The 27,164-nt window shown below is 42.8% G+C and overlaps 1 protein-coding gene across 1 annotated transcript in view; it reads left to right on the top strand.

Moving 5' to 3' along the window:
- Nucleotides 1–22,695, top strand: part of LOC124009311 (laminin subunit gamma-1-like) — a 73,340-nt gene extending 50,645 nt beyond the window's left edge. The window contains exons 6-28 of the mRNA XM_046320977.1: nt 610–727; nt 1,107–1,205; nt 2,704–2,840; nt 3,048–3,170; nt 3,303–3,492; nt 3,702–3,814; nt 4,486–4,707; nt 5,355–5,543; nt 6,629–6,874; nt 7,241–7,394; nt 7,716–7,858; nt 8,117–8,295; nt 8,503–8,659; nt 8,977–9,182; nt 9,662–9,741; nt 10,017–10,154; nt 10,291–10,435; nt 10,770–10,919; nt 18,062–18,176; nt 18,437–18,636; nt 18,935–19,093; nt 19,559–19,658; nt 19,857–22,695. Coding sequence (XP_046176933.1) covers nt 610–727; nt 1,107–1,205; nt 2,704–2,840; nt 3,048–3,170; nt 3,303–3,492; nt 3,702–3,814; nt 4,486–4,707; nt 5,355–5,543; nt 6,629–6,874; nt 7,241–7,394; nt 7,716–7,858; nt 8,117–8,295; nt 8,503–8,659; nt 8,977–9,182; nt 9,662–9,741; nt 10,017–10,154; nt 10,291–10,435; nt 10,770–10,919; nt 18,062–18,176; nt 18,437–18,636; nt 18,935–19,093; nt 19,559–19,658; nt 19,857–20,113 — 3,620 coding nt within the window. The 3' untranslated portion in view covers nt 20,114–22,695. The remainder of the gene's footprint in view (nt 1–609; nt 728–1,106; nt 1,206–2,703; nt 2,841–3,047; nt 3,171–3,302; nt 3,493–3,701; nt 3,815–4,485; nt 4,708–5,354; nt 5,544–6,628; nt 6,875–7,240; nt 7,395–7,715; nt 7,859–8,116; nt 8,296–8,502; nt 8,660–8,976; nt 9,183–9,661; nt 9,742–10,016; nt 10,155–10,290; nt 10,436–10,769; nt 10,920–18,061; nt 18,177–18,436; nt 18,637–18,934; nt 19,094–19,558; nt 19,659–19,856) is intronic.
- The last annotated feature ends 4,469 nt before the right edge of the window (nt 22,696–27,164 follow it).

Here is a 27,164-nt window from a genome sequence, read left to right as displayed (position 1 = left end):
CTTAGTTTATATTGGCTGTATTGCATTAATTGAAACCAAGACTGTTCTCGGGGCAAGTCTGTTTGTTTTGACTACAGATGCTACTTTTCATAGCAGGTTAGGAGAATTAGCAAGGCAGGTTAGGAACATGTTATGTGGCAGGTTAGGAGAATTAGGTTAGGGTTGGCTAAAATGCTCAAATTGTCCCAGATGTGACGCGAACATATCTAACTACAACCAGGCCTGCCTTGAGAAGAGTCTTGGTTTCCACAAATGCGATGCTGCTTTCTATCGGGGTTAAATAATATGCAGTCTGAAGGCAGTCTGTGTTTTGTAGTGCTGTGGGTTAATATTTTATTGGATTGAGAGACAAAACGCAAGTCTTAATAGGTTAAAGCTGTTGTCACCAGTATGTTAAGTTACATAATTCCTCTATAACCACATATGCTACCCTTGAAAACCACCGCCTAACAATTGCGACATGGACACCACCAGATCCCATTACAGGCTATTCGAACAAGATTGTCCACATGTTGTGTGAATTGTCTGGGCTGTTTAACAATGATCGTTCACATGTGTGTTGAAATGATGAACTGATGTTGATCTGTGCTTCTTTCTCTCTACTGCCAGGCACTCTGGCCACTCAGTGTGACAACACAGGGCGCTGCAGCTGTAAACCAGGTGTGATGGGGGACAAGTGTGACCGCTGCCAACCTGGCTTCCACACCTTGACCGAAGCAGGCTGCAGGTATAAAACACCAAGCTAATAACTCTTGTTATTTGTGATATTTATATTTGCATTGCTCCAAATCAAACAGTCTTAACGTTTTATGATGGTTTGTTCTTATTTATTTATTGTTCGCTCTTCACGTGTTTATTTGGGAGTGAGATGGAGGCGGTCCATCTTAGGGTGTATCCCAAATGGCATCCTTCTCCCTATATAGTGCACTATATAGGGAATAGGATGCCATTTGGGATGTAGTTGTGTGCCAGGCCAGCAATGGTCCTTTTAGATAAACAGGCTCGCAGCAGGCTTGCTTTAGAATAGATAGTGGTTATCAGACCCATGCTGTTTATGTGAATGGCTGTTCTTCTCCCTTCCCCTCCCCCACCCCTCTTCTCTCCAGACCCTGCTCCTGTAACCCTTCTGGAAGCACACAGGAGTGTGATGTCCAGACAGGCCGTTGCCAGTGCAAGGACAACGTGGAGGGCTTCAACTGTGACCGGTCAGTGTCAGACCCACTCGCTCTCTCTGCAACAGGGATTAATTACACACACACAGTGTCACACACACACGCACGCACGCACGCACGCACGCACGCACGCACGCACGCACACAGAGGCACAGTACACACATAAACATGATTTCCTTATACTCAAAATACACTAACAAGGTCGCTTTTCAGTTAGGATTGTCTTTGTCTGGGAATTGTTGAATGTTGATGGGTTTAGAATGAAACAGGGTTACGAAAGACTGTCACTTTGGCAGTGAAATATGAGTTGGCTCCATTCAGCTAGTGCAACACACTTTACGGTATTGTTCATTTGGGAAGGGAAACTGTTCAAGATTTATGGCAGCATTTCAGCTCATCTTCTGTTATGACATTTTGAGGTTTAAAAGCAGCCCCTGACACACACACACACACACACACACACACACACACACACAGGAGAGTACCTCTCTCTCAATGAAAGAATGCTCTGTATGTGTGTAAAATGGAATTAGACAGGCAGTATGACTCCCCTCGCAGCGAAGGAGACAAAATAACCCATAGATAGCTCACTCCTCCCCACTGAGACCGACTGGCAGCCAGGCCTTCTATGGCTTCTCCCAAGTCCGGCCACCCAGCCAGTCACCACTACCTTGTCTGCTGCCTGCCTGAGACACTCTTCTCTCTGCCTTTGTGCAATGGCCACCACCTAACCCCGGCTCCACAACCCCCGGCTCCACAGACACTGGTGGGTGTAACATTCCTCCCAGCCTCCCAGCTGGGCCACAGATGGTATGAATAATCCCCCCACTGGATTTGTCCCAAATGGCACCCTATTACTTAAATGGGGCCTGGTCAAAAGTAGTGCACTATATAGGAAATAGGGTGCCATTTCGGACGCATTCAGTTTGTCAGATGCTGCATGGTCACTCACAACAAGTGGCTGAAATTACAGACCGTTTGCCTGTCTGCCTTTTTGAAGACAGCAGTTTCACAGTCTACTAAATTGCTCTTCTCCCAAAGGCTGTCATTCGCTTAAGGTGTCAGCCCATTTTACTTGAAAGGCAATATGGGACTCATTATAGAATATAGCCTACGCCTCAAACTGTATGTCAATACTTTCACATTTCCAAGCCTAAAGCCATATTTTAACTCAGTTTCATACAGTTAACTTTGTTTTCATGTAATGAAATGAATTATTACAGTATATGGGACGGCAGGTAGCCTAGTGATTAGAGCGTTGGGCCAGTAACCGAAAGGATGCTAGATCGAATCCCAGAGCCGACAAGGTAAAAATCTGTCGTTCTGCCCCTGAACAAGACAGTGAACCCACTGTTCCCCGGTAGGCCGTCATTGTAATAAGAATTTGTTCTCAACTGACTTGCCTAGTTAAATAAAATAAATATGAAAAATATATATGTTGACTTTATCTCATATTTGCAGATAGACTTACCCATGCTCATATAATGTTTTATGTAAGTTGATGTTAAAAGGCTAATGTGGTTTATTTCAGGTGTAAGCTGGGCTACTTCAACCTGGACCCCCAGAACCCACAAGGTTGCACTCTGTGCTTCTGCTTCCAACACTCCTCTGTGTGTGACAGCGCTGAAGGTTACAGCATCGACACCGTTTCCTCCACCTTCGACAAAGGTGAGCCCATACACCTTTTCACCTTTTTCATTATGGGCTCAGACCAGGCTTATTTACTAATAAAAAAAAGAAGCTGAAGTAAATTTTAATAAATATTCAGGAAGTATGCAAATCTCACTGTTTAGATTAGGATCATTCAGAGGTAGTTGTGATGTAAAGATATGCCGTGATAGAATGAAATGTAACATACATGAAACCTGTTCCTAGATGATGAGCAGTGGACAGCCCAGCAGCGTGACGGCTCCAGTGTTTCAGTCCAGTGGTCTGCTGGTGGAGAGGAGATTTCCCTCATCTCTGAGGACTACTTCCCCATGTACTTTGTGGCTCCAGGTACTGTGTGACTGACACTTAACTCAAAGACTTTTCTTGGGAAAGAGGGACTTTTATTTTTAAACTATTGTGGTGAAGAAGACTTCATTGGAGTGAGAGCCTAACAAATATTTTCTTATCTCGTTACTGTAGAGAGGTTCCTGGGCAATCAGCTGCTGAGCTACGGCCAGAACCTCACCCTGAACTTCCGGGTGGACAGGAGAGACACACGCCTTTCAGCTGAAGATGTGGTTCTGGAGGGGGCTGGCCTCAGAGTGGCTGTGCCTCTCATTGCTCAGGGAAATGCCTATCCTGGGGAGAACATGCAGACATTTGTGTTCAGGTTGGTGGAAATCATGCAGCCATAACCTACAGATGTGTATACCGTAGAATACCAGCACAACAAAAGTAAATCATTTGTTAAAATGAAAGTTGACTTTTTACCGTCTAATCTGTGGTAATAACATAATTTTGAAATTGTCACATAGAAAGCAAATGCATAAATGTGTCTGTTATCTGATGTTGTGAATGCCCCTCTTTTTTTTCTGTTAGGCTCCACGACAGCACAGACTACCCCTGGAGGCCCACCCTCCCTCAGTCTGAGTTCCAGAAGCTCCTGCACAATCTGACATCCATCAAGATCCGTGGCACCTACAGCGAGAGAAGTATGCATCCACTCATCCGCCCCGCCTCACCTCATTTCACAATGTAAACCATACATCCTGGTTCAGGGCCTGTATTCATAAAGGATCTCAGAGTAGGAGTACTGATCTATGATCATGTTTCCCCTGTACATAAAGGGCAGAAAACGGATCCTAGATCAGCACTCCTACTTAGAGACGCTTCATGAATATGGGCCCAAGCCTACAGTAGTATCTGTAGGATTGGACCATGACAAGCTTGGGAGTTAGTTAGGTCAAGCGAACTGATACGCTTGGATTCCATATGCTTTTAACAGTTCTGAGGACATCTCTCAGCTAATCACAGAGAGGATGTTGAAACTCCAACCTAGTCATAATATTAGTGCTCAGGTTAAGGCTGAATCTTTCTCATTTCTCCTAAAGACACTACATGGTGATGATTTCCCCTGTTATTGAGGTCTTCAGATCCTCTCCGAACAAATATCAAGATAACTCTAAGGGCAAAAACATAGTAATAGTCACTTAGCTCAATACTTTAGACATTACCAATTGAGCCTAATCAATGCAATGAAAATAGAAAGCTGGGAGACAAGAATGTTGGTGGTCTGTGTCTTTGATTCCATGTCAACATTTCGGCCTAGTGGCCTTTCTCAAGACATGATGCAGACATCTAATCAATGCTCATCGTTCCCCAGGTGCTGGCTACCTTGACGATGTAATGCTGATCACGGCGAGGAGAGGTCCCGGGACCCCGGCCCGCTGGGTAGAGAAGTGTACCTGCCCTCAGGGCTACACGGGACAGCATTGTGAGAACTGCACCCTGGGATACAGGAGGAACAGACCAGACCTGGGGGCCTTCAGTTCCTGTGACGCCTGCAACTGTAACGGACACAGTGACACGTGCAACCCCGACACAGGTCAGGGAGATGACAATGAGTGGCTGACACCCTAATGCCTCCCAATTCCCTATATAGTGCACTACTGTAGAGCAGGGCCCTTAGGGAAACAACAAGGAGTAGAGACTGGAGACGAGTCTTCAATCATCACATGACTGGTTGGGTATATGTCTCAGCCAGGGACCATGCAGTACACCTTCGGTTCTATCTGCTATGTCTAAATGTGTCTGGAACAGTGGATGGTTCAACATTTAAAAGTCCTTGTTATCTTAGAGTGGAACAGAACATGGAGTAACAGATCACACCAACATCAGCCAGTAATAACACTCTGCTATAAAGAGATTTGTGGTTGGTTTAAAACATGACTGATAGGATGTCGTTGTAAATAAGAATTTATCTTAACTGACTTGCCTAGTTAAATAAAGGTTAAATAAAATAGGCAGCCTACTCTCTCCTCATCTACTATAAAAAGGTGTCTGGGAATAAAATAAGTGTGCCCTTTAAACGCTCATCGGTCTTAGACTCCCCCCTGGTGGTGGCTAGGGGAAGGAAAGGGGATAGCTAGTCAGTTGCGTAAAGGAATGCATTCACCCGAAGTGTGTCTTCCGCGCTTAACCCAACCCCTCTTAATCAGAGACATGACGTGTGTGTTTGATGTCTGTTTGAAGGGTTGTGTGACTGCCAACACAACACAGCTGGTCCCAATTGTGAGAGGTGTGGAGACGGTTCCTATGGAGACTCCACTGTGGGGAGTTCCAGCGACTGCAAGCCCTGCCCCTGCCCCGGAGGATCCACTTGTGCTGTCGTTCCCAAGACCAAGGAGGTTGTCTGCACCAACTGTCCCACAGGAACCACAGGTAATATTTAAAGAGATTGTGATTAAAAAACTAAAAACCCATGTAAATAATCTGTGGTGGAAACTTTGCAGATTTATAGATTAGAACCAAATCAACTGTTAGTCATAGTCTGTAGGTAGTTTTGAAAGTGTCAAACACTGGTTGAATTATTTACTATTTATCACAATTCAAGACTGTTTATAAAAATAAAATGAAAACATATTTATACTGTGGATCAATTGAGACCAAAGTCTCATTTGCAGTAGAGCCTGTTTTTTTAAAACAACATATGCATAAATACACAGACACAAGACATACTCATTAAGAAAAAAAAATCACAATTAACATTTAAAAGATTTTTTGAATTGTGTAAGAGGCATGAGAACATCCATTCTAATAATTTGTGTAAATTGTTTCACATGTAAGGTGCAGCATAGGTTGGTTGGGTGGGTGGGGTGGGTGGTGGGTGGGTGGTTGGGTGGTTGGGTGGGTGGGTGGTTGGTTGGTTGGTTGGGTGGGTGGGTGGGTGCATTTTCCAATCTGTGTAGAAACTGGGGGGGATCTGAAGTGTAATGCAATTCATCAACCAAGTTTTAGAATGAGTCATTCGATAAGAGTTTGGAGGTTTGGTTTGGAGGTTTGGAGTCAAATACATTGGATGTTTTTTGCATTAACGCTTTATAGATAAATAACATTTCTGCTCTCTTCTGGCGGCTAAAGAGGCCCAAAACTACTTCTAGATATAAGGAATAGTGGTAGGTTTTGAAACCAGAACAAGTAATGAACCTTGGGGCACAACAATATACAGCAACCAAGGGTTTAAAGTGTGGATGCTGCAACATGCATGTAAATAACATCCCCCATATTCCCATACAGACATAAAGGTGGCCTGAACCATGTTCGTTCTATTAACAGACTTTGATTCCGTAAAAGAAACCAAACTTCAACTTTGTAAATGGATAAAACTTCATGATGAATGTTCCAAATTGTGCTTATTGTATGTACCTATTTCTCAATGCAGGAGTTGTATGTATGGAAGCTTTTATTAGATATTCAAATATATTAATTATCACGTAATCCAAACTATGAATTGCATCTTTCCCCAGGCAAGCGCTGTGAGCTGTGTGACGACGGTTTCTTCGGAGACCCCCTGGGTGAGAACGGGCCGGTGAGGGTGTGTCGGGCATGTAAGTGTAGCGACAACATCGACCCCAACGCTGTGGGCAACTGTGACCGAGAGACCGGGGAGTGCCTCAAGTGTATCTACAACACAGACGGCTTCTTCTGCGACCGCTGCAAAGAGGGCTTCTATGGAAGCCCTCTGGCCACCAACCCCAACGACAAGTGCAAACGTAAGATGAGAAAATGACCTGTGTGTGTGTGTGTGTGTACAGGTGAGTTCCACATACTTGACTGATGTGTTCATTGGTGATAATGGGTCTCTCTCTATTCCATTCTATCCTGTGTACTGTTGAGTTCCACATATAATAATAATATAATAATAATAATATATGCCATTTAGCAGACGCTTTTATCCAAAGCGACTTACAGTCATGTGTGCATACATTCTACGTATGGGTGGTCCCGGGGATCGAACCCACTACCCTGGCGTTACAAGCGCCATGCTCTACCAACTGAGCTACAGAAGGACCATACTATACAGAGATGACTGATGCTTGCAGTGGTAGTCATGGGTTTCTCTTCTCTCCTGTCCCCAGCCTGCACCTGCTCTCCGTACGGCACAGTGGACAGACAAACCACCTGTCTACAGGTCACAGGCCAGTGCCCGTGTCTCGCCCACGTCACCAACAGGGACTGCAGCGCCTGTGAGCCTGGCTTCTTCAACCTGCAGAGCGGAACAGGTTGCGTACGGTCAGTACCCACTCTGTAGACCTTCACTTCTTTACACCTTAATATCCAGCTTTTAGTGGAAGCATTTCTGAGTAATTAATAAGGTACTCCCTTGTAGAAAAGCCAAAGAAATGTATCATCTTTTTTTGGTTTGTGATTTGTCACATTCACTACAAAAATAAAGACCAATAAACATTCATAATTATTACAATGAATAATTATCTTACTAGAAATTGTGGTCTGTTATATGAAGCTTTAGTTGCTTAATTGTGTTCATGGCTATGTTTCAATAGCTGTAGTATAGTTGTAGTATGCCTTGATTTTATTTTGTTGTCGTGACAGATGCACCTGCAATCCTATTGGGTCCACCAATGGTCAGTGTGACATCAGTTCCGGTCAGTGTGAATGCCAGCCCGGCGTCACCGGTCTGCACTGTGAACGCTGCGAGGTCAACTTCTTTGGATTCGGATTGTCTGGCTGCAAACGTATGGCTTCCATACTTTTCCTCCTTTCTCTATCCTCCACCATTGTGATTAAACTCTTGCAACATTTCATATTATGGCGTGCAGATGTGCATTACTATATCACGTGTGGAGTTTGTGTCTGATGGGAAGAGAACATTATTCTAACTTGAAGATTCCCCTCTGTATTTGTCATTGTAGCTTTTCAAACCTCCACTCGGGAATCACACATGTTTTACGAGCCTTTTTAATTGATCTGTTTCTCTTCTTCCTCTACTTCAGCGTGCGACTGCGACCCAGAGGGTTCCTCCACGACCCAGTGTAAGGACGATGGCCGCTGCGAGTGCAGCCCAGGCTTTGTGGGAGCCAGGTGTGACATGTGTGAGGAGAACTACTTCTACAACCGCTCTACTCTTGGCTGCCAGCAGTGTCCAGCTTGTTACTCTCTCATCAGAGACAAGGTACAGACTCTTGGTGTTGTTTTCGTCAGTTAATTATTTTTGTTAATAAAGTTGAGTTCTAGCACACAGTCTCTCCTCCTTCCTTTCCTGTCTCTCTTCACCGTCTTTGTCCAAATATTTTAAAAATATATTTAATTTGTGCGCTTGACATGTCTGTATAGCTGCATAGGCAACCACACTAACCCTTATGGTTTTACACTTACATAGGTGAACCAGCAGAGACAGAAGCTGCATGACCTGCAGAATTTGATTGACAACCTGGGCTCTACGTCGGAGGCTGTCAGTGACAAGGCCTTTGAGGACCGTCTGAAACAGGCAGAGAAAGCCATCATGGATCTGCTGGAGGAGGCTCAGACCAGCAAAGGTACAGGACTCTAAATATGTCCATTTAAAAAAAATATATGTATATATTTTAAAGTAGGTCTCGCATGAAACAACTAGAATTAGATAAAGGCTCTCATGTCAAATTTTGAAAGAACTATTCGGCATAATTAACTTGAAAGAATGCTGTTCTATCCCAGTAGAGTTAAATCAAATGATTCAGGAATGTTAGTTGTGAATGCTGTTTTCAGTTATGTAGTGGGGTGGTATGCACACATCCATTAAACCTTGTCCCAGGTGCTGGATCAGAGAGGACTATGTGAAATGCACTATTATTTACTTCTTAATCTATATTTTCAGATGTAGACAAAGGCCTGCTGGAGCGCCTGGGAAACCTGAACAACACGCTGACCACTCAGTGGAACCGTCTGCAGAACATCAGGAACGGTGTGGATGACACGGGAACCCAGACCGACAAGGCCCGCAACCGGGTCCGAGACGCTGAGAACCTGGTCGACCGTGCCCGCGAGGAACTGGATAAGGCCAAGGACGCCATCAGCAAACTGGTCGGTCATCCCCTAATGATAATTTTGAGAAGTGTATTTGTTTTATACAATATACATCCAATGTTCTACCATGTATGATCAGTTTCTATAATGAAAGGTATCTTTTTTGTGTCATGTTGCTAGGATAATAATGTCCATTCTAGGGATTCTATATTGCTCCAGGTGTTCAGTAAGATACTTGGCGCTGTATAATTACATATAGAATCCATAGAATGGACATTAGCATTCAACAGCAACATGACAAAAAATGAACGCTTTCATTCTAAAAACGGATCATATTTGGTCAAATATTGTATATAACAAATAATTATATTATGAAGGGTAGGATCTCAATGCTTTAAGCACCATGTTATTTGTCTATTTTTGTTGTACAGACCCCCGGTTCATATTTGGTCCCGTAGCACAATGAGCAAGTCCTCCTGCATGAAAAAGAAATAATGGGTTCATTGATTTCGTATTTTTTTTTTTTTCTCGCCCAGGACATCAAAACACCCTCAAACACTGCAGATCCTAACAACATGACGCTTCTGGCAGAGGAGGCTCGCAATCTGGCCGACAAGTAAGAACTGCTACAATGATGAAACAATTGTTGTTCTCTGAAATGTATTGACTGGGATGTCTGGGATGTGCTATTCTTGACTGAAAAGAGGGGAACACGCAAAAAAAAAAAAAAGAATGGCTTTAATTAAATCAATACAATTGGAAGGCCAGAACTAAAATGTATATTTTTGGGTGCGTGAACCCAATCACCACTTTTTATTAATGTTTTCTTGCTGTAAGAAACCCCGTCACGTAGTCGATGAAATAATAAGCCTCATCCTGTTACATCTGTAGACATAAAATGGATGCGGATCAAATCGAGAAGATCGCCAAGGATGCCAACGACACATCCACCAAGGCTCTCAACCTGCTGATGAAGACTCTAGATGGCGAGGGAAAGACCAACAAAGACATTGACGAGCTCAACAGGAAGTATGTCACTGTCAGCAACAGCACTTTTCTGTGATGATTTTCCTTTATTTTCTCAATCGAAATAAATCCCATTTCAGGAACATTTATTCTGTCCAGAACATGTCAATAATTGAAACTGTCATGTTCACCCTCTTAGGTACAACGAAGCAAAGGACCTGGCTAATAACCTGGAGAAACAGGCCAATAAAGTGCATGCTGAGGCAGAGGAGGCAGGCGACAAAGCCCTGAAGATCTACGCTAACCTGACCAGCCTGCCACCCTTCAACACCAAATCACTGGAGGTCAGTTGCATGAAGTGACTACTCCTCTTTTAGGGGGAGACGGTGTCTGCATCCCAAATGGCACCCTATTCCCTTAATAGTGCACTACTGGTCAAAATTAGCGCACTAGAAAGGGAATAGGATGTCAATTGGGAGGTAGGCAGCATCATCAGGCGTCTCTTCATTGATGAAACCACCCTTTGGAATATGTTCCCTGTCTCGAATGATTGACAGGATACTCTACAGATTCATTGGAGGGTTTGTGTATCACAAGACAAATGTAAATGGCAATCGGGACATTAATGAAGTCATTTCCAAGTCTTGAAAGATAACTTACCTTGACTTCTGATTACAGGGCGAAGCGAGCAAGATCAAGAAGGAGGCGTCAGACCTGGACAAGCTGATTGACAAGACAGAGAAGGAGTACAATGACCTGAGGGACGACCTGAGAGGGAAGGAGACTGAGGTCCGCAAGCTGCTGGAGAAGGGAAAGACTGAGCAGCAGGTAGGACAGGAGACCATTACTTAGAGTTACAAAATGTTGATAACTTTCCCAAATTCTCAGGCTACCAGAAATCCCAGTTGGAGGATTCCCTGATTTCCTGCTTTTTCCAGCTAGATTCCAGGAGTCTTCCAACCAGGATATCTGCAAAATCAGGGGCCTCATAACAATTGTGTAAATTTCACACTAAATATCTGCATGTGCCATTAATGAAAGGAATATGTCTGTAAAAAAATATTGATTGAAAAAGAAATCAGCCAAGACCTCCACAAGTCTGGTTCATCCTTGGGAGCAATTTCCAAACACCTGAAGGTACCACGTTCATTTGTACAAACAATAGTACGCAAGTATAAACACCATGTGACCATGCAGCCGTCATACTGCTCAGGAAGGACGTGTTCTGTCTCCTAGAGATTAATGTACTTTGGTGCGAAAGGTGCAAATCAATCCCAGAACAGCAGCTAAGGACCTTGTGAAGATGCTGGAGGAAACATGTACAAAAATATCTACATCCACAGTAAAACGAGTCCTATATCGATATAACATGAAAGGCTGCTCAGCAAGGAAGAAGCCACTGCTCCAAAACCTCCATAAAAAGCCAGACTACGGTTTGCAACTGCACATGATGAAATAAGATCATCATTTTTGGAGAAATGTCCTCTGGTCTGATGAAATGAATATAGAACTGTTTGGTCATAATGACCATTGTTATGTTTGGAGGAAAAAGGGGGAGGCTTGCAAGCAGAAGAACAACATCACAACCGTGAAGCACGGGGGTGGCAGCATCATGTTGTGGGGGTGCTTTGCTGCAGGAGGGACTGGTGCACTTCACAAAATAGATGGCGTCATGAGGAAGGAAAATAATGTGGATATATTGAAGCAACATCTCAAGACATTAGTCAGGAAGCTGAAGTTTGGTCGCAAATGGGTCTTCCAAATGGACAATGACCCCAAGCATACTTCCAAAGTTGTGGCAAAATTGCTTAAGGACAACAAAGTCAAGGTATTGGAGTGGCCATCACAAGCCCTGACCTCAATCTTATAGAAAATGTGTGGGCAGAACTGAAAAGGTGTGTGCGAGAAAAGAGGCCTGCAAATCTGATTCAGTTACACCAGCTCTGTCAGGAGGAGTGGGCCAAAATTCACCCAAGTTATTGTGGGAAGCTTCTGGAAGGCTACCCGCAATGTTTGATCCAAATTAAACAATTTAAATTCAATGCTACCAAATACTAATTAAGTGTATGTAAACTTCTGACCCACTTGGAATGTGATGAAAGAAATCAAATCTGAAATAAATAATTATCTCTACTATTATTATTCTGACATTTCACATTCTTAAAATGAAGTGGTGATCCTAACTGACCTAAGGCAGGGAATTTTAAAGCAGCAGCCTCTAAGGTGAAGGGACGAGTAACCGGGTGGTAGCCGGCTAGTTGATGGCTATTTAACAGTCTGATGGCTGTTTATCAATCTCTCGGTCCCAGCTTTGATGCACCTGTACTGACCTTGCCTTCTGGATGATAGCGGGGTGAACAGGCTGTGGCTCGCGTGGTTAATGTCTTTGATGATCGTTTCGGCCTTCCTGTGACATCGGGTGGTGTAGGTGTCCTGGATGGCAGGCAGTGTGCCCCCGGTGATGCGTTGACCATTCCACACCACCCTCTGGAGAGCCCTGCGGTTGCGGGTGGTGCAATTGCCGTACCAGGCGGTGATACAGACCGACAGCAGGCTTTCAAATGTGCATCTGTAAAGGTTTGATTGTTTATGGGTCAAGACAAAAAAAGATCTGACTCCTTCATCACACTGTCTGTGGGGTTGGACCATTTCAACTTGTCAGTGGTGTGTACGCCGAGAAACTTGAAGTTATCCACCTTCTCCACTGCGATCATGTCGATGTGGATAGGGGTGTGCTCACTCTGCTGTTTCCTGAAGTCCACAATCAGCTCCTTCGTTTTGTTGAGGGAGAGGTTATTTTCCTGCTAACACTCTGCCAGGGCCCTCACCTCCTTCCTGTAGGCTGTCTAGTCTTTGTTGGTAATCAGGCCTACTACTGTTGTCTTCTGCCAACTTGATTGAGTTGGAGGCGTGCGTGCCACGCAGTCATGGGTTAACAAGGGAGTACAGGAGGGGGCTGAGTACACACCCTTGTGGAGCCCCTGTGTTGAGGATCAGCGAAGTGGAGGTGTTGTTTCCTACCTTCACCACCTGGGGGTGGCCCGTCAAAGGTCAGGACCCAGTTGCACAGGGCGGAGTTCTGACCCAGGGTCCCAAGTTTAATGATGAGCTTGGAGGGTACTATGGTGTTGAAGGCTGAGCTATAGTCAATGAACAACATTCTTACATGGGTATTCCTCTTGTCCAGATGGAATAGGGCAATGTTCAGTGCGATGGCGATTTCATCGTCTGTGGATCTATTGGAGCGGTAAGCAAATTGTTGTGGGTCTAGGGTGTCAGGTAAGGTAGAGGTGATATGATCCTTAACTAGCCTCTCAATGCACATCGTGATGACAGAAGTGAGTGCTCCGGGGCGATAGTCATTTAGTTCAGTTACCTTTGCTTTCTTGGGTACAGGAACAATGGTAGACATCTTGAAGAAAGTGGGAACAGCGGACTGGGATAGGGAGAGATTGAATATGTCCGAAGATACTCCAGCCAGCTGGTCTGCACATGCTCTGAGGACACAGGCTATGGATGCCGACTGGGCCGGGAGCTTTGCGAGGGTTAACAAGCTTAAATGTCTTGTTCTCTGTGGCCGACGTGAGGGAGAGCCCACAGTCCTTGGGAGCGGGCCGCGTCAGCGGCGCTGTGTTATCCTCAAAGCGGGCAAAGGCTGTTTAGTTTGTCCAGGAGCACGACATCGGTGTCTGCAACATGGCTGGTTCCCCCTGCATGTCGTACATTGCGCATTCTGCAAGATTGATTGTATATTCAAAACAATTTAAGTAAATGCTACTGCTCACACTTCTATGCAAAAGACTAATATATATTTTGTTTAGTTGGACCCCAATTAGTCGATTGTTTGATCGTTAGGCTGTAGGTCACCGAGATTGTTTTATTCGATCAGTAACAACTAGATACAGTGCATTCGGAAAGTTTTCAGACCCCTTGACTTTTTCCACATTTTGTTAGGTTGCAGCCTTATTTTAATATATTAAATTGTTTAGTTTTTTTCTCATCAATTTCCACACTACCCCATAATGACAAAGCAAAAAAACGGAAATATCACATTTACAAACGTATTCAGAACTTCTTGGGTATGAGGCTACAAGCTTGGCACACGTGTATTTGGGAGTTTCTTCCATTTTTATTTGCAGATCCTCAAGCTCTGTGAGGTTTGATGGGGAGCGTCGCTGCACAGCAATTTTCAGGTCTCTCCAGAGATGTTTGATCAGGTTCAAGTCCGAGCTCTGGCTGGGCCACTCAAGAACATTCAGAGACTTGTCCCGAAGCCCTCCTGCGTTGGCTTGGCTGTGTTGGCTTGGCTGTGTGCTTAAGGTAATTGTCCTGTTGAAAGGTCACCCCACGCCCCTGTCTGAGGTCCTGAGCGCTCTGGAGCAAGTTTTCATCAAGATCTCTGAACTTCGCGCCGTTCATCTATGCCTTGATCCTGACTAGTCTCCCAGTCCCTGCCGCTGAAAAACATGCCCTGCAGCATGATGCTACCGCCACCATGCTTCACCGTAGGGATGGTGCCAGGTTTCCTCCAGACATGAAGCTTGGCATTCAAGACAAGTAGTTCAATCTTGGTTTCATCAGACCAGAGAATCTTGTTTCACATGGTTCTGAGAGTCTTTAGGTGGCCTTTAGCAAACTCCAAGCGGGATGTCATGTGCCTTTTACGGAGGAGTGGCTTTTGCCTGGCCATTACCATAAAGGCCTGATTGATGGAGTGCTGCAGAGATGGTTGTCCTTCTGGAAGGTTCTCCCATCTCCACAGAGGAACTCTGGAGCTCTGTCAGTGACCATCGGGTTCTTGGTCACCTCCCTGACCAAGACCCTTCTCCCCCAATTGCTCAGTTTGGCTGGCCGACCAACTCTAGGAAGAGTCTTGGTGGTTCCAAACTTCTCCCATTTAAGAATGATGGAGGCCACGGTTCCTGGGGACCTTCAACGTGGCAGAAATGTTTTGGTACGCTTCCACAGATCTGTGCCTCGACGTAATGCTGTCTTTGCCCTCATGGTTTGTTTTTTGCTCTGACATGCACTGTCAACTGTGGAGCCTTATGTAGACAGCTGTGCCTTTTTCAAATCATGTCCAATCAATTGAATTTACCACAGGTGGACTCCAATCAAGTGATAGGAGCATCTCAAGGAGCATCAATGGAAACAGAGTGCACCTGAGCTCAATTTCGAGTCTCATAGCAAAGGTTCTGAATACTTGCGTAAATAAGGTATTTCCGTTTTTTTTTTTTTTATACATTTGCACGTCTAAATCTCTTTGTCATTATGGGGTATTGTGTGTAGATTGCTGAGGATTTGTTTCTCTGTAACGTAACAATGTGGAAAAAGTCAAGGCGTCTGTCTGAATACCTTCTGAGTGTACTATTTTCAAATATATAATATATATTACTGTTCAAAAGCTTGGGGTCACTTATAAATCTCCTTGTTTTCCATGAAAACCTACATGAAATGAGTTGCAAAATGAGGAGAAAATATAGTCGAGACGTTGACAAGGTTATAATTAATGATTTTTAATTGAAATAATTGTCCAAACTTTGATTTTGTCAAAGAATCCTCAATTTGCAGCAATTACAGCCCTGCAGACCTTTGGCATTCAGGATGTCAATTTGTTGAGGTAATCTGAAGAGATTTCACCCCATGCTTCCTGAAGCATCTCCCACAAGTTGGATGGCCACTTCTGACGTACCATACGGTCAAGCTGCTCCCACAACAGCTCAATAGGGTTGAGATCCGGTGACTGTGTTGGCCACTCCATTATAGACAGAATACCAGCTGACTGCTTCTTCCCTAAATAGTTCTTAGTTTGGAGCTGTGCATTGGCTCATTATCCTGTTGTAGAAGGAAATTGGCTCCAATTAAGCGCCGTCCACAGGGTATGGCATGGTGTTGCAAAATGGAGTGATAGCCTTCCTCCTTTTCAAAATCCCTTTTACTCTGTACAAATCTCCCACTTTACCACCACCAAAGCACCCCCAGACCATCACATTGCCTCCACCATGCTTGACAGATGGCGTCAAGCACTCCCCCAGCATCGTTTCATTTTTCCTGCATCTCATGAATGTTCTTCTTTGTGATCCGTACACCTCAAACTTAAATTTCTCTGTCAAGTGTCTGATCTTTTGTCTATCTTAATCTTTTTTTATTGGCCAGCCTGAAATATGACTTTTTCTTTACAACTTTGCCTAGAAGGCCCGCATCCCAGAGTCGCCTCTTCACTGTTGACGTTGAGACTGGTGATTTGCGGGTACTTTTTAATGACGCTGCCAGTTAAGGACATGTGAGGAGTCTGTTTGTCAAACTAGGCACTCTAATGTACTTGTCTTGTTGTGCACTGGGGCCTCCCACTCCCCTTTCTATTCTGGTTAGAGCCAGTTTGCACTGTTCTGTGAAGGGAGTTGTACACAGCATTGTACTTCAGTTTCTTGGCAATTTCTCGCATGGAATAGCCTTCATTTCTCAGAACAAGAATAGACTGACGAGTTTCAGAAGAAAGTTCTTTGTTTCTGGCCATTTGAGCCTGTAATGTGTGTGCGTGTCCATCTCCATCCATTGCGGAGGCTTAGAATAAAATGTATGCTTGATCCGAAAATGTGGTCGGAGGCTCTATATGGGCGGTGTGACGGAATTGCGAAACATGCAGAGGCCAAATCAAGCTCTGTAAAAATTTGACGTGCCTGTACTCCGCTCCGGTGATCTCCTGCCAAAGTCTAGCGCTGCTTCTTAACCCTTGCACAAATAGCCTACAGCTGTGTCTGTCTCGAGCTCACTGGCAACTCTGAGGGACCAGAATATTTTATAAAATGTTGCATGTTCACTAGCCTCAGGCAGACCTAAATTAAATAAATAGGAAATAGATTCCTATGTCTAATTATTCTAGGTTCCAAAAATAAAACACACAGCGGCAAATGGCTCCTGTTTTTTATTTTATTTTCAATAGCGTGTCATCACATCCCCCATTTGCACAAAATATGCCTATTTACATGCCTACTTACTTGCCTCCAATGCAATACTTCAACCACTAGATATTGTACGTAAAGTTTAAGGTTTGCGAGGAGTTATGCGCATTCTCATGTGAAATTCAGGTTTTTATAAATGTCAACTTTTGCGTGAAAACTGCCGATTGCATGTTTTGTACGTAAGCAACATTTATAAATGAGGCCCATGGAAAGTTTGGGAACATTACCAGTTTTTGCAACACTACCTTTTTTACTTTCTCTTTCTTGTCTATAACCTTTGCTCTAAATAGACAAACATCAACATGTGATCTATGCCTCGCATGTAAACCTCGTACGGTGGTGGTTTCCTACATTAAAAAAAACTGGAGTCTGTCTCCGTCTTAAGATTAGCTTTAGGGTGCCTCATTTTTTTATTTTTTTTTATTTATTTATTTTTACCTTTATTTTACCAGGCAAGTCAGTTAAGAACAAATTCTTATTTTCAATGACTGCCTAGAAACAGTGGGTTAACTGCCTGTTCAGGGGCAGAACGACAGATTTGTACCTTGTCAGCTCGAGGATTTGAACTTGCAACCTTTCGGTTACTAGTCCAACACTCTAACCACTAGGCTACCCTGCCGCCATTAAAGGAGGCATGAAATTGAAAATGACCACGTTGCATAAGTAACAAATTACCACAGTATTTATGGGTCTCCTCACTCGTTCAGCCACTAAGTATAGTGAAAATCAGCAAGCCATGATGCCAGAATTATTCAAATTAATTGAGTAGTATGCATGGCTCTAAATTAACATGTTTCATTGGTAGGACTGGTGCTCCTAGCTAAGAAAAGTTAGGAGCACCCAGAAAAATATGTTTAAATTCACTGATGACTGATTCCCCCATCTGTGTCTGGTTTTTCTCTGTCTGTCTCTGTCTGTCTCTGTCTGTCTCTGTCTGTCTCTGTCTGTCTCTGTCTGTCTGTGTCTTTCTGTGTCTCTCTGTCTGTGTCTCTCTGTCTGTCTGTCCAGACTGCAGATCAGTTGCTGGCTCGTGCTGATGCTGCCAAGGCGCTGGCTGAGGAGGCTGCCAACAAGGGAAGGTCCACCTACCAGGAGGCCCAAGACATTCTGGGAAATCTGAGAGGTACGTAGGAACAGGACTGGTAGGGAGGCCAGAGAAGGGTCCCTCTCTACCCCATACAAACGTTAGATCAGGGGCTTATTTTATTCTGAATGGTAACAGTGAAAAGCGTATCCAGACTAGTATGTAGGATCTCAGATGGATGTTAAAGGGAATGCTATAATAATAGTATAATGTAAAGTAGTGAGTCACCAGTATTTCTTTCACATATAAGATATGTAATCAATCTGTCTTCTCATTTTCCTTCTCCATTGTCAACACAGACTTTGACAAGAGGGTGAACGACAACAAGACAGCAGCTGAGAACGCCATGAAGAGAATCCCAGAGATCAACGCCACCATCGCTGCAGCCAATGAGAAGACCAAGCAGGCTGAGGGGGCGCTAGGCAATGCAGACGCAGACGCAAAGGAGGCCAAGAGCAAGGCGGAGGAGGCTGAGAAGATAGCCAGCCTTGTGCAGAAGGTACATTATATTTGTGTTATATTATAACTCGATACATTATGACCATCGTATATGTGGCCTCTTGATATAAAGTGTATATATAAATGGTGTCTCAGTAGATTAAATGTTTTGTTGATTTGTTTTTATGGTAATTTAATGTGATGTTTCACATAAAATAATAAACCCTCTTTGTCCCCCTTTCATCTGATGTTTCACATACTGTAATAAACTATTAAACCTATAATTAATGTAATACCTACTTTCAAGTTGTCAACATCACTAAGCCCTCTCTGTCCCCCTCTGCCTGTGGACCCCACAGGGCTCTGCTAAGACCAAGGCGGATGCAGAGAAGGCCTTTGAGGACACCAGGAAGCTGGATGGTGAGGTCAATAACATGATGGACCAGCTAAGTGCAGCAGAGGCAGAGCTGGCCAAGAAGAAGGCTGAGGCCGACCAGGACATGATGATGGCTAGCATGGTGCGTGTCTGTCTGTGTGCGTCCCAAATGGCACCCTGTGGTGTGCACTACTTTTGACCAGGGCCCATAGGGCTCTCGTCAAAAGTAGTGTACTAAATAGGGGAATATGGTGTAATTTGGGACTCATGCTCTGTATCTGGGGCTCTGTTTAAATCCACTGATATCATTAAATTCTCAGAATCGTAGGAACCCAATACTTAGGAATTCCTAGAAGATCTCTTTGGGTTGGAAATCAGCCCCATGTGCTCTGCGTGTTTGTGTGCACAGAGCTAGAGTTGCAAAATGTTTGTAGTCCTTGTTAAAGTTGTTTAGAGACAATGGGACTAAACAATACACAATAGGAAGTGGATGAGCAAGCTACTGAAGGTTAAAGGACCTCACAAGTGTTTACTGAGTTACAGCGATCTTCGTTGTGGTCTGGAATCCTGACCCTGACATGTCAACTATGTTGTTTTGGTATTTCAGGCATCAGACAATGCGAAGGAAGCTGAGGACAACGCTCGGAAAGCCAAGAGTGCAGTCAGGACCGTTCTCAACACCATCAACGACCTGCTTAAGTCACTGGGTGAGTGGGTTTTTTCTGTAGGTATAAAAATACAAACAGAGGGATATAATTGTCTTGTGATTCTGTTCTGTTATTGTTTCTGGCTTGTGCATCGTGTGTAACCAAACAATATTCCATCATTCAGGGTTTTACATGCACAAGTGAAAATGACTGTACTTAAATCATTGAGGCAAAGCTTACACCTCTTTTCCGGTTCAGGCAACATTGACACGGTGGACTTGAGCAAGCTGGGCTTGATTGAGGGGTCGCTGAAGCAGGCCAAAGACAAGATGGCGAACAGCGACCTGGACCGCAAGCTGTCGGAGCTGAACGACGTGGCCAAGAGCCAGGAGGAGATGATCACTGACTACAATAGGCAGATCAAGGAGATCCAGTCTGACATCGCCAACCTCAACGACATCAAGAACACGTTACCCAACGGCTGCTTCAACACCCCATCCATAGAACGGGCTTAACCCCCTCTATCTCCGCCCCCGACTCATATCCCGACCCCTGTACCCTTCCTCATATCCCGTCTGTACCACTCCTCATATCCCGACCCCTGTACCCTTCCTCATATCCCGACCCCTGTACCCTTCCTCATATCCCGACCCCTGTACCCTTCCTCATATCCCGACCCCCTGTACCCTTCCTCATATCCCGACCCCTGTACCCTTCCTCATATCCCGACCCCTGTACCCTTCCTCATATCCCGACCCCTGTACCCTTCCTCATATCCCGACCCCTGTACCCTTCCTCATATCCCGACCCCTGTACCCTTCCTCATATCCCGACCCCTGTACCCTTCCTCATATCCCGACCCCTGTACCACTCCTTCCCACATCTAACACTCGGGCAGAATGCCACCGTTTTACCAAAACAGTTTGTCTTTTTTTAAGCAAGAAGCCAATTTAAGCCAAGTTTGATGTTTTTAAAGAAAGGAAGAGCATAAGCGGCAGAACCTGAAATGAACTGTTGTTAAAAACGGCGTATCCATTCTCCTTATAGGTGCAGCAGGTTAGGAGAGGTGTGGCTTACCTCACTCCAGAAAAGCCACATGACTGCACCACCTCCAGACCGTTCCTATTATATACCTTTTTTTAATCTGATATGGTGTCAAACAAGTTATCCTTACCCATCATTTTAGACCCAAGGGCATGTTGGGAATGGTTTGTCTGTGAAATGTATATTTTTTTTTTGCTTGAAGGTATTGAGAAACTTTCAATGCATATGTACCATCCTCTGTGTTATCAACCTTTTTTTTTTTTTAAACAAGCCGTGAAGGAATCCTTAAGTTTCTGTTCGCTTTGCCTCCATTTGCTCCCAAAGCTACATGTCTTGCATGGAGAAAGTATTCCTGTTATTATTATACATTTTTACAGTATTCAACACAACTATTCTGTTCCACATGCACAACTGAAAAGCTGTCGAATGAAACCAGCTTGTGGGTCTTTTAAAATGTCTCTGATAAGTTTGCCAGTTGAGACGGGCCTCTACTGCCCAGTGAAACATCATGGTTAAATATCATTTGAATCATTTATTTTAACACTACAAATCATGATTTTAGTTTGTTTTTTTTCCTCCCGAAGCTGCTGCTTAATACAGGTTTGCTGCAAATCACACATTAACATTCTACACTACAAGGCAACATTCTACACTATGCAACTTTGTACATTTGCGTAGCAAGACTTTATCTGATACACTGGTGCTAATAATGATTTCAAATGTTATATTTTTGTGTGAATGTTTTTTTATTCTGATGAAGAGTGAGGAACTGTTATTTGTGTAAATATATGCTTAAATGATTCAGGGCTGGCTGATTTGTTAAACCCAAGACCCAACAGCCACCTCATATAGGTTCTATCACAAAAACAATCAACTGAAACCTCCACATAATATATAAATATATATGATAAGTTCTGTGGTATAATATGCTTGCTTGTATACATGGCTCAGTGTTGTTGCCTCATAGCCCTGCCATTATTCATTTGTTTACTTCCCAGTGGGTGGTCACAAGTTAATTGATGAATGCTTTTATAACAAGAACCTTTGACTGACAAGATCAGGACACGTGTGTGTGTGTGTGTGTGTGTGTGTGTGTGTGTGTGTGTGTGTGTGTGTGTGTGTGTGTGTGTGTGTGTGTGTGTGTGTGTGTGTGTGTGTGTGTGTGTGTGTGTGTGTGTGTGGATGGCCCTAAAGAAGCCATTTGTCTACACTAAGCCGAACGTTTCATTTGACTGAATTTATACGCTTGTCTCCAAAAAAATAAGATTGGTCACAAGTTGCAAGTTAACCCATTTTTTTGTTTTGTTAGTGTTTTGTGCCTTACTATGTGATTGTCATCTTCACATCACTTAGTCCCTAACGAAGGCATCACGTGTATTGCACACTTTGCATTACATTTCAGACATACACTCGTCTCTTCGCACGTTCACTACATGGTGTCCTTGCATTTCAGGAGAACAGCAGGGATTTTGTCTACGGGGCCAGAACATCTGTCAGCCAGCCTCCATACAAATGAATAGGCTATAACCTGGAAACTACTAGTCTTTCCCAGTTCCCATTCAACATCGCTCATATCTTCAATACACCAATACTCACTCCTTTCCTTTTATTCCTTCTATCATGTTATCTGTTTGATTAGTTTTGTTTAGCTAACTTTTTACCTAATTTTATAGATGGTGTGGCGGAGACTGAAACGATCTCCTCTGCAGTGAACCATCTTTTAGCCTCTATTACTCCTCCAGGTAACCACGCTGCTGTGGACGGATGTGCAGCACATACTGTTTGATGTATAAAACAGTATTTCTAATTTATAATGTCTCAAGTATTTGTATTATTTTGTTCCCGTAGATGATGATATGTATGTGTTGCACAATCCGTTTGTGGTCTTTTGGCTATGGAGTGCATCTTCTGTTCTGTCGTACAGTACAATACAATACAAGGCACCTAGTCACTGAAACATTTCATTTGTAAGGACCCGAGAGAACCCAGCTTGTTACCCAAGTGCCTGTAAATTCAATCGTAACATTGAAGTAATAAAAAATAATTACGGGAACTCTTCAGTTGATTGTATTGAATGTCATGCTGACTCATTTCCGCAAATGCAATGTACAGAAACACCGTGACCGTGTTTCTCATGAATCTACTCCAGTCTGCTCCGCCATGTAGTTTTATCTGGAGGTTATTTAGTATTTAGGGACATTTAGGACAGTTGTATTAGTTGGGTCGTCACATGAAATGAGTGCTTTAAAAATACATATGTCAATGTGCACAAATATTGCATTTTAAAAGCCTTTAATATTAAATAAACTCTGCTTTACTATAGTCTACATGGAGAATTGTATCCACAGAATTTTTTTCTATGAATGAAGACTTGTTAAATTGCCGTAGTTCAGCGTTTTGACCTGTCCCACCGTGCACCCTCTGTGACTTCTAGGCAGATTTTAACCCAATTAACCCCAAAATGTCTCCAAGTTTCCACCATCATTGTAAAGCACTAGTCATTGTTTTGCTTTAACAAAGTAATTTCTAAAGATTATTTAATGTGATAAGGGATTTTCCTTTTAAGGTTTAAACAAAAAAAGATAACTTACGTGAAATTAACTCTTGATTTAATATAGTGTAACTATTCCTTTTGAAATTATATATATAAAACATTGAATGTCAAAGCAGGTGAGCAGGTTCGACTCATCTGGCCAGTTTTATGTTTTGTTGTGAAAAACTGAGTGGGTCGAGCATATCACATCAACCCTGTTACCCATAGAAAGACACTCTAGAAATGGTTAAACAATGTATTTTGGGTGAATTTTGCATTCAATTTCATCTCCTTGTTGCACACAAGCTTAAAATGAATGGCTGATCAAGTTGACAACCCTGTTACTTTATTGTGAACTTAATAGGCATTATGGTCATTTTTTATTTAACCTCTTTAGATGGGAAAACTAGTTTTTTACTAAGTTGAACATGTGCTCTTTATGACTGTTCAAATTATGTGAACTCAAGTTTGTTTTCACTAAGTTACACTGAAAAGACACTTAATTGGCAGAACAACCCAGTTATGTTATGGTTGCATTTTCTGCCTTGTCTATTGATTGTGAAACACTGTTTTATAAAGCATTATTGATTAAATGATCATCTTGAAAGTACATTAAAAGAAATGAAATATGCGATCTCAGCAACTGTTATGCACAAAACTATGAACTTTGAAAGAATTCCTATAGATGCCACAATGTTTCTTAACTGTGCAGTGAAACATGCCAGTGTATTCTCAAAATGAGATGCAACACTTATTTTCAACTGCTGCATTCATGATCCTAAAAAAAGATTCAGAAAAATCCCCTCGTTCACCCTCCAAATTAGTTAAGCAGCCAGATCTTGACTGCACATGTTCAGAAGTGTATTAGAAAAGTACGTAGGTTACATTATTTCCTCTGAATTTCAATGTTGGGTTCACCGTATTGGTTTGTCACGTGACCCGGAAGTTGAGAGTGGCGATAGAGTGCTTCTCTGTTTTATACTTTTTAAGACCCATTTAATTGTAGTGTTTTAGTTTGGAACAACAATGTTTGTGCTGCTGTTAATACACTGTTAGCTGGATCCTGGAAATAACGTTAGCAGACTAGCCCCGGGTAGTTCCGACTAGCTAGGTTACTGGGCTGTCACTGGCAAAGCTGTTGGCTCAAGTAGCCAGGACTGCTATTTCTGACTTGAGTATAAGCATGTCAGATTCAATTATTTCTGGTACCATCCCCAGGGTCTGGAGATATACTCCCTCTTCACATACTACCCCTTCACAAAGGTTTCACAAAGGTTTCACAAAGGTGGTGACCTGTGTGAATTAAATAATGATCGCCCCATTTTCAAACTCTTGTCTAGCAAAAATGGTTGAGTCCTTCGTAAATTCTTAACTTAGATCCCATTCTTAACTTCGATCCTAACTATGAAATGTATTCTAAATGTTCACCAGTCATGTTACAAGCAGAAACATTGTGCGGCCCTTTTTATTGACCTGTCTAAAGCCTTGGATCACTCGGATGCTTTCGTCAATTGACCTGGACCAGGCTGCATGTAGCTGGTTTGAAAAATTATTTAAAGGACAGAACACAGTGTGTATTTATTCATGGTATTAAGTCATGTTTTCTGGACATGACAAAGGGTGTCCCACAGGGATAGATTCTTGTTCCAGTTCTTTTCACTATTTACATAAACCAATATTGTTAATCTGTTAAATAAATATATATATATATACTTTCGCCTGTATGCAGATGACACTGGTGTATGCTATTGCCCCACAGCTGACCAGGCTCTGTCAGAGCTTCAATTTTCCATTATTTGTTGAACCACCTTCCGGAGACACCTGAAACCCCACCTCTTTAAGGAATACCTAGGATAGGATAAGTAATCCCTCTCACCCCCCTTTAAGATTTAGATGCACTATTGTAAAGTGACTGTTCCACTGGATGTCATAAGGTGAATGCACCAATTTGTAAGTCGCTCTGGATAAGAGCGTCTGCTAAATGACTTAAATGTAATGTAAATTAACTGAAATGGGTATAGTACTTACATTTTTACGTGATTTGGAAAATCAGTATCTGCTTATTTGTGCATATGCACGTTGGATGGTGCCCTCATTGATCGTGTCCTTGCTTATGAATATCTGGGCATCTGAATTGATGATAATCTATCTTTCAAAAAGCATGTTGATGAATTAGTTAAGAAATTAAGAATTAAAATAGACTTTTATAGGAACAGGTCCTGTCTTTTGTTAAATTTTGGAAGACAAATAATTCAGTCAACATTCATTCTGGTTTGACTATGATATTGATATTGACTATGGCAATATCGTCTATATGAATGCCGCTGTCAATGTATTGAAGCAATTGGACACAGTTTAGCGCATTTCGCATCACTGAATTGACACAGTCTTAATGTGTCACTGCACAGATAAGAAATGTCTAACTGCTTTCTTGTACATACAGCAAATCACCGCCGTGGAGCTTCTGTGTGTTTGTGTGTCTATGAGCTGAGGGTGTGGTGTTGGCAGGGGCCTGTGCGTGTCGGGAATGGTGTGGCTTTTAGGGCGCGGTTGTGTCTGTGTGTGAGTACGAGTGTGTGTGTGTATGACTTGCATACACTGTGTCAGACAATGACATAAGGGTGTGGCAGCCATTTGCAAACAGTACTGAACTCATAGCCCTTAGGCACCTTTTTTCACTTATCAGGAATCTACTCATCGCTGATGGATGTGTCTTGCTGTTTGTCTGGCCACACGTCTGATACCAAGGGTGTGACTATAGAACAATGAAAGATACATTCAATGAATCTGTACAGTATTTCAATCATGTGTAACTTATTTCCAAGGAGGCGAAAGAAAAAATATCAGATCGAATGAACAGGTGACTAAAAAAGTTCCCTTGTAAATTGAACAAATATGATTGAATACTGTATACAGTATGATGTGAAATTAGTTTTGAATTTGTCTTTCAGTTCTTTCATCTGTAACTGGCTCGTTCCTTTTTGTCGTGTTATTAGGCGTAATTGTTTTACAGAGTTTTCCCCAACCAAAGCCAAACAATACTGTCCATATGCTCAGACACAAAGTGGGTGAATCATTCTCATTGTGGATTGGTAAATAAACTGCCGGCCATTTGACGAGATGGGAAAGGCTATTATTACTTCAGGGAATATTGTCTCTCCAAAGTGCTGTTGCTCAGGAACATATTCAGGTTTCCAAATAAAACAGACCCTTGCAGATTATAGACATTGGATTGAACAGTCGCCACGTCTCTGTTATAAAATAGATTTTCTGACCTCAATGGGACTTCCTGGATTTTTAAAAACAATCAAGTTGAGCCATTTATTGAAAATCATTCAACACATTATTGAAGAAAAGTACAGGTTCAACTGTTGGTTTGTAGTAGGTGCCTCATGTTAGATTTAAGCAAAAAGGCCCAAGGGGGTGTGGTATATTGGCCATATACCACAAACTCCAGGTATTATCTACAGGTTATCAACTTAAATAAAACAGTAAACAAGTATTTTGTTGTCATATCTGTGGTATATTGCCTGATATACACATGGCTGAAATGCTCTATCAGCATCCAGGACCCAAACTACCCGGTTTATAATTTGTTATATAGCAGCTTTTACAGGTTCTTTCTCATGATGTTCTTGGCTACTCAGTTGTAATCATCAGCAGAACAATACCAAACCCTTCATAATAATTGGCAACAATTACCTATGTCAGATATGTTGGTTTGAGATGATTAGTAATTATGCTTTTGCTGAAAACGTGGATACACAAAAGCGTTATAAGTGTTGATTCACATTCTGACATTGTCTTACAGAGTGTCTACTGAATTGTAAAGCGGACGTAAAAATGGATTTACAAACCCTGCGTGAGTGAGTGACTGTGTCTGTTTCATGCTGCATCAAACAACGCTCCCCTTTATTCACGTCCTGACAATTTCCACAATAGCGACACAGAGCCAGCCATTTCCTGTGAGAGAGTGAGCACGGCCAGTG

The sequence above is a fragment of the Oncorhynchus gorbuscha genome, linkage group LG22, assembly GCF_021184085.1.
Source record: "Oncorhynchus gorbuscha isolate QuinsamMale2020 ecotype Even-year linkage group LG22, OgorEven_v1.0, whole genome shotgun sequence".
Lineage (NCBI taxonomy): Eukaryota > Metazoa > Chordata > Actinopteri > Salmoniformes > Salmonidae > Oncorhynchus > Oncorhynchus gorbuscha.
Note: the sequence above shows the minus strand (reverse complement) of the source record. Positions and strands in the feature narration are given on the sequence as shown.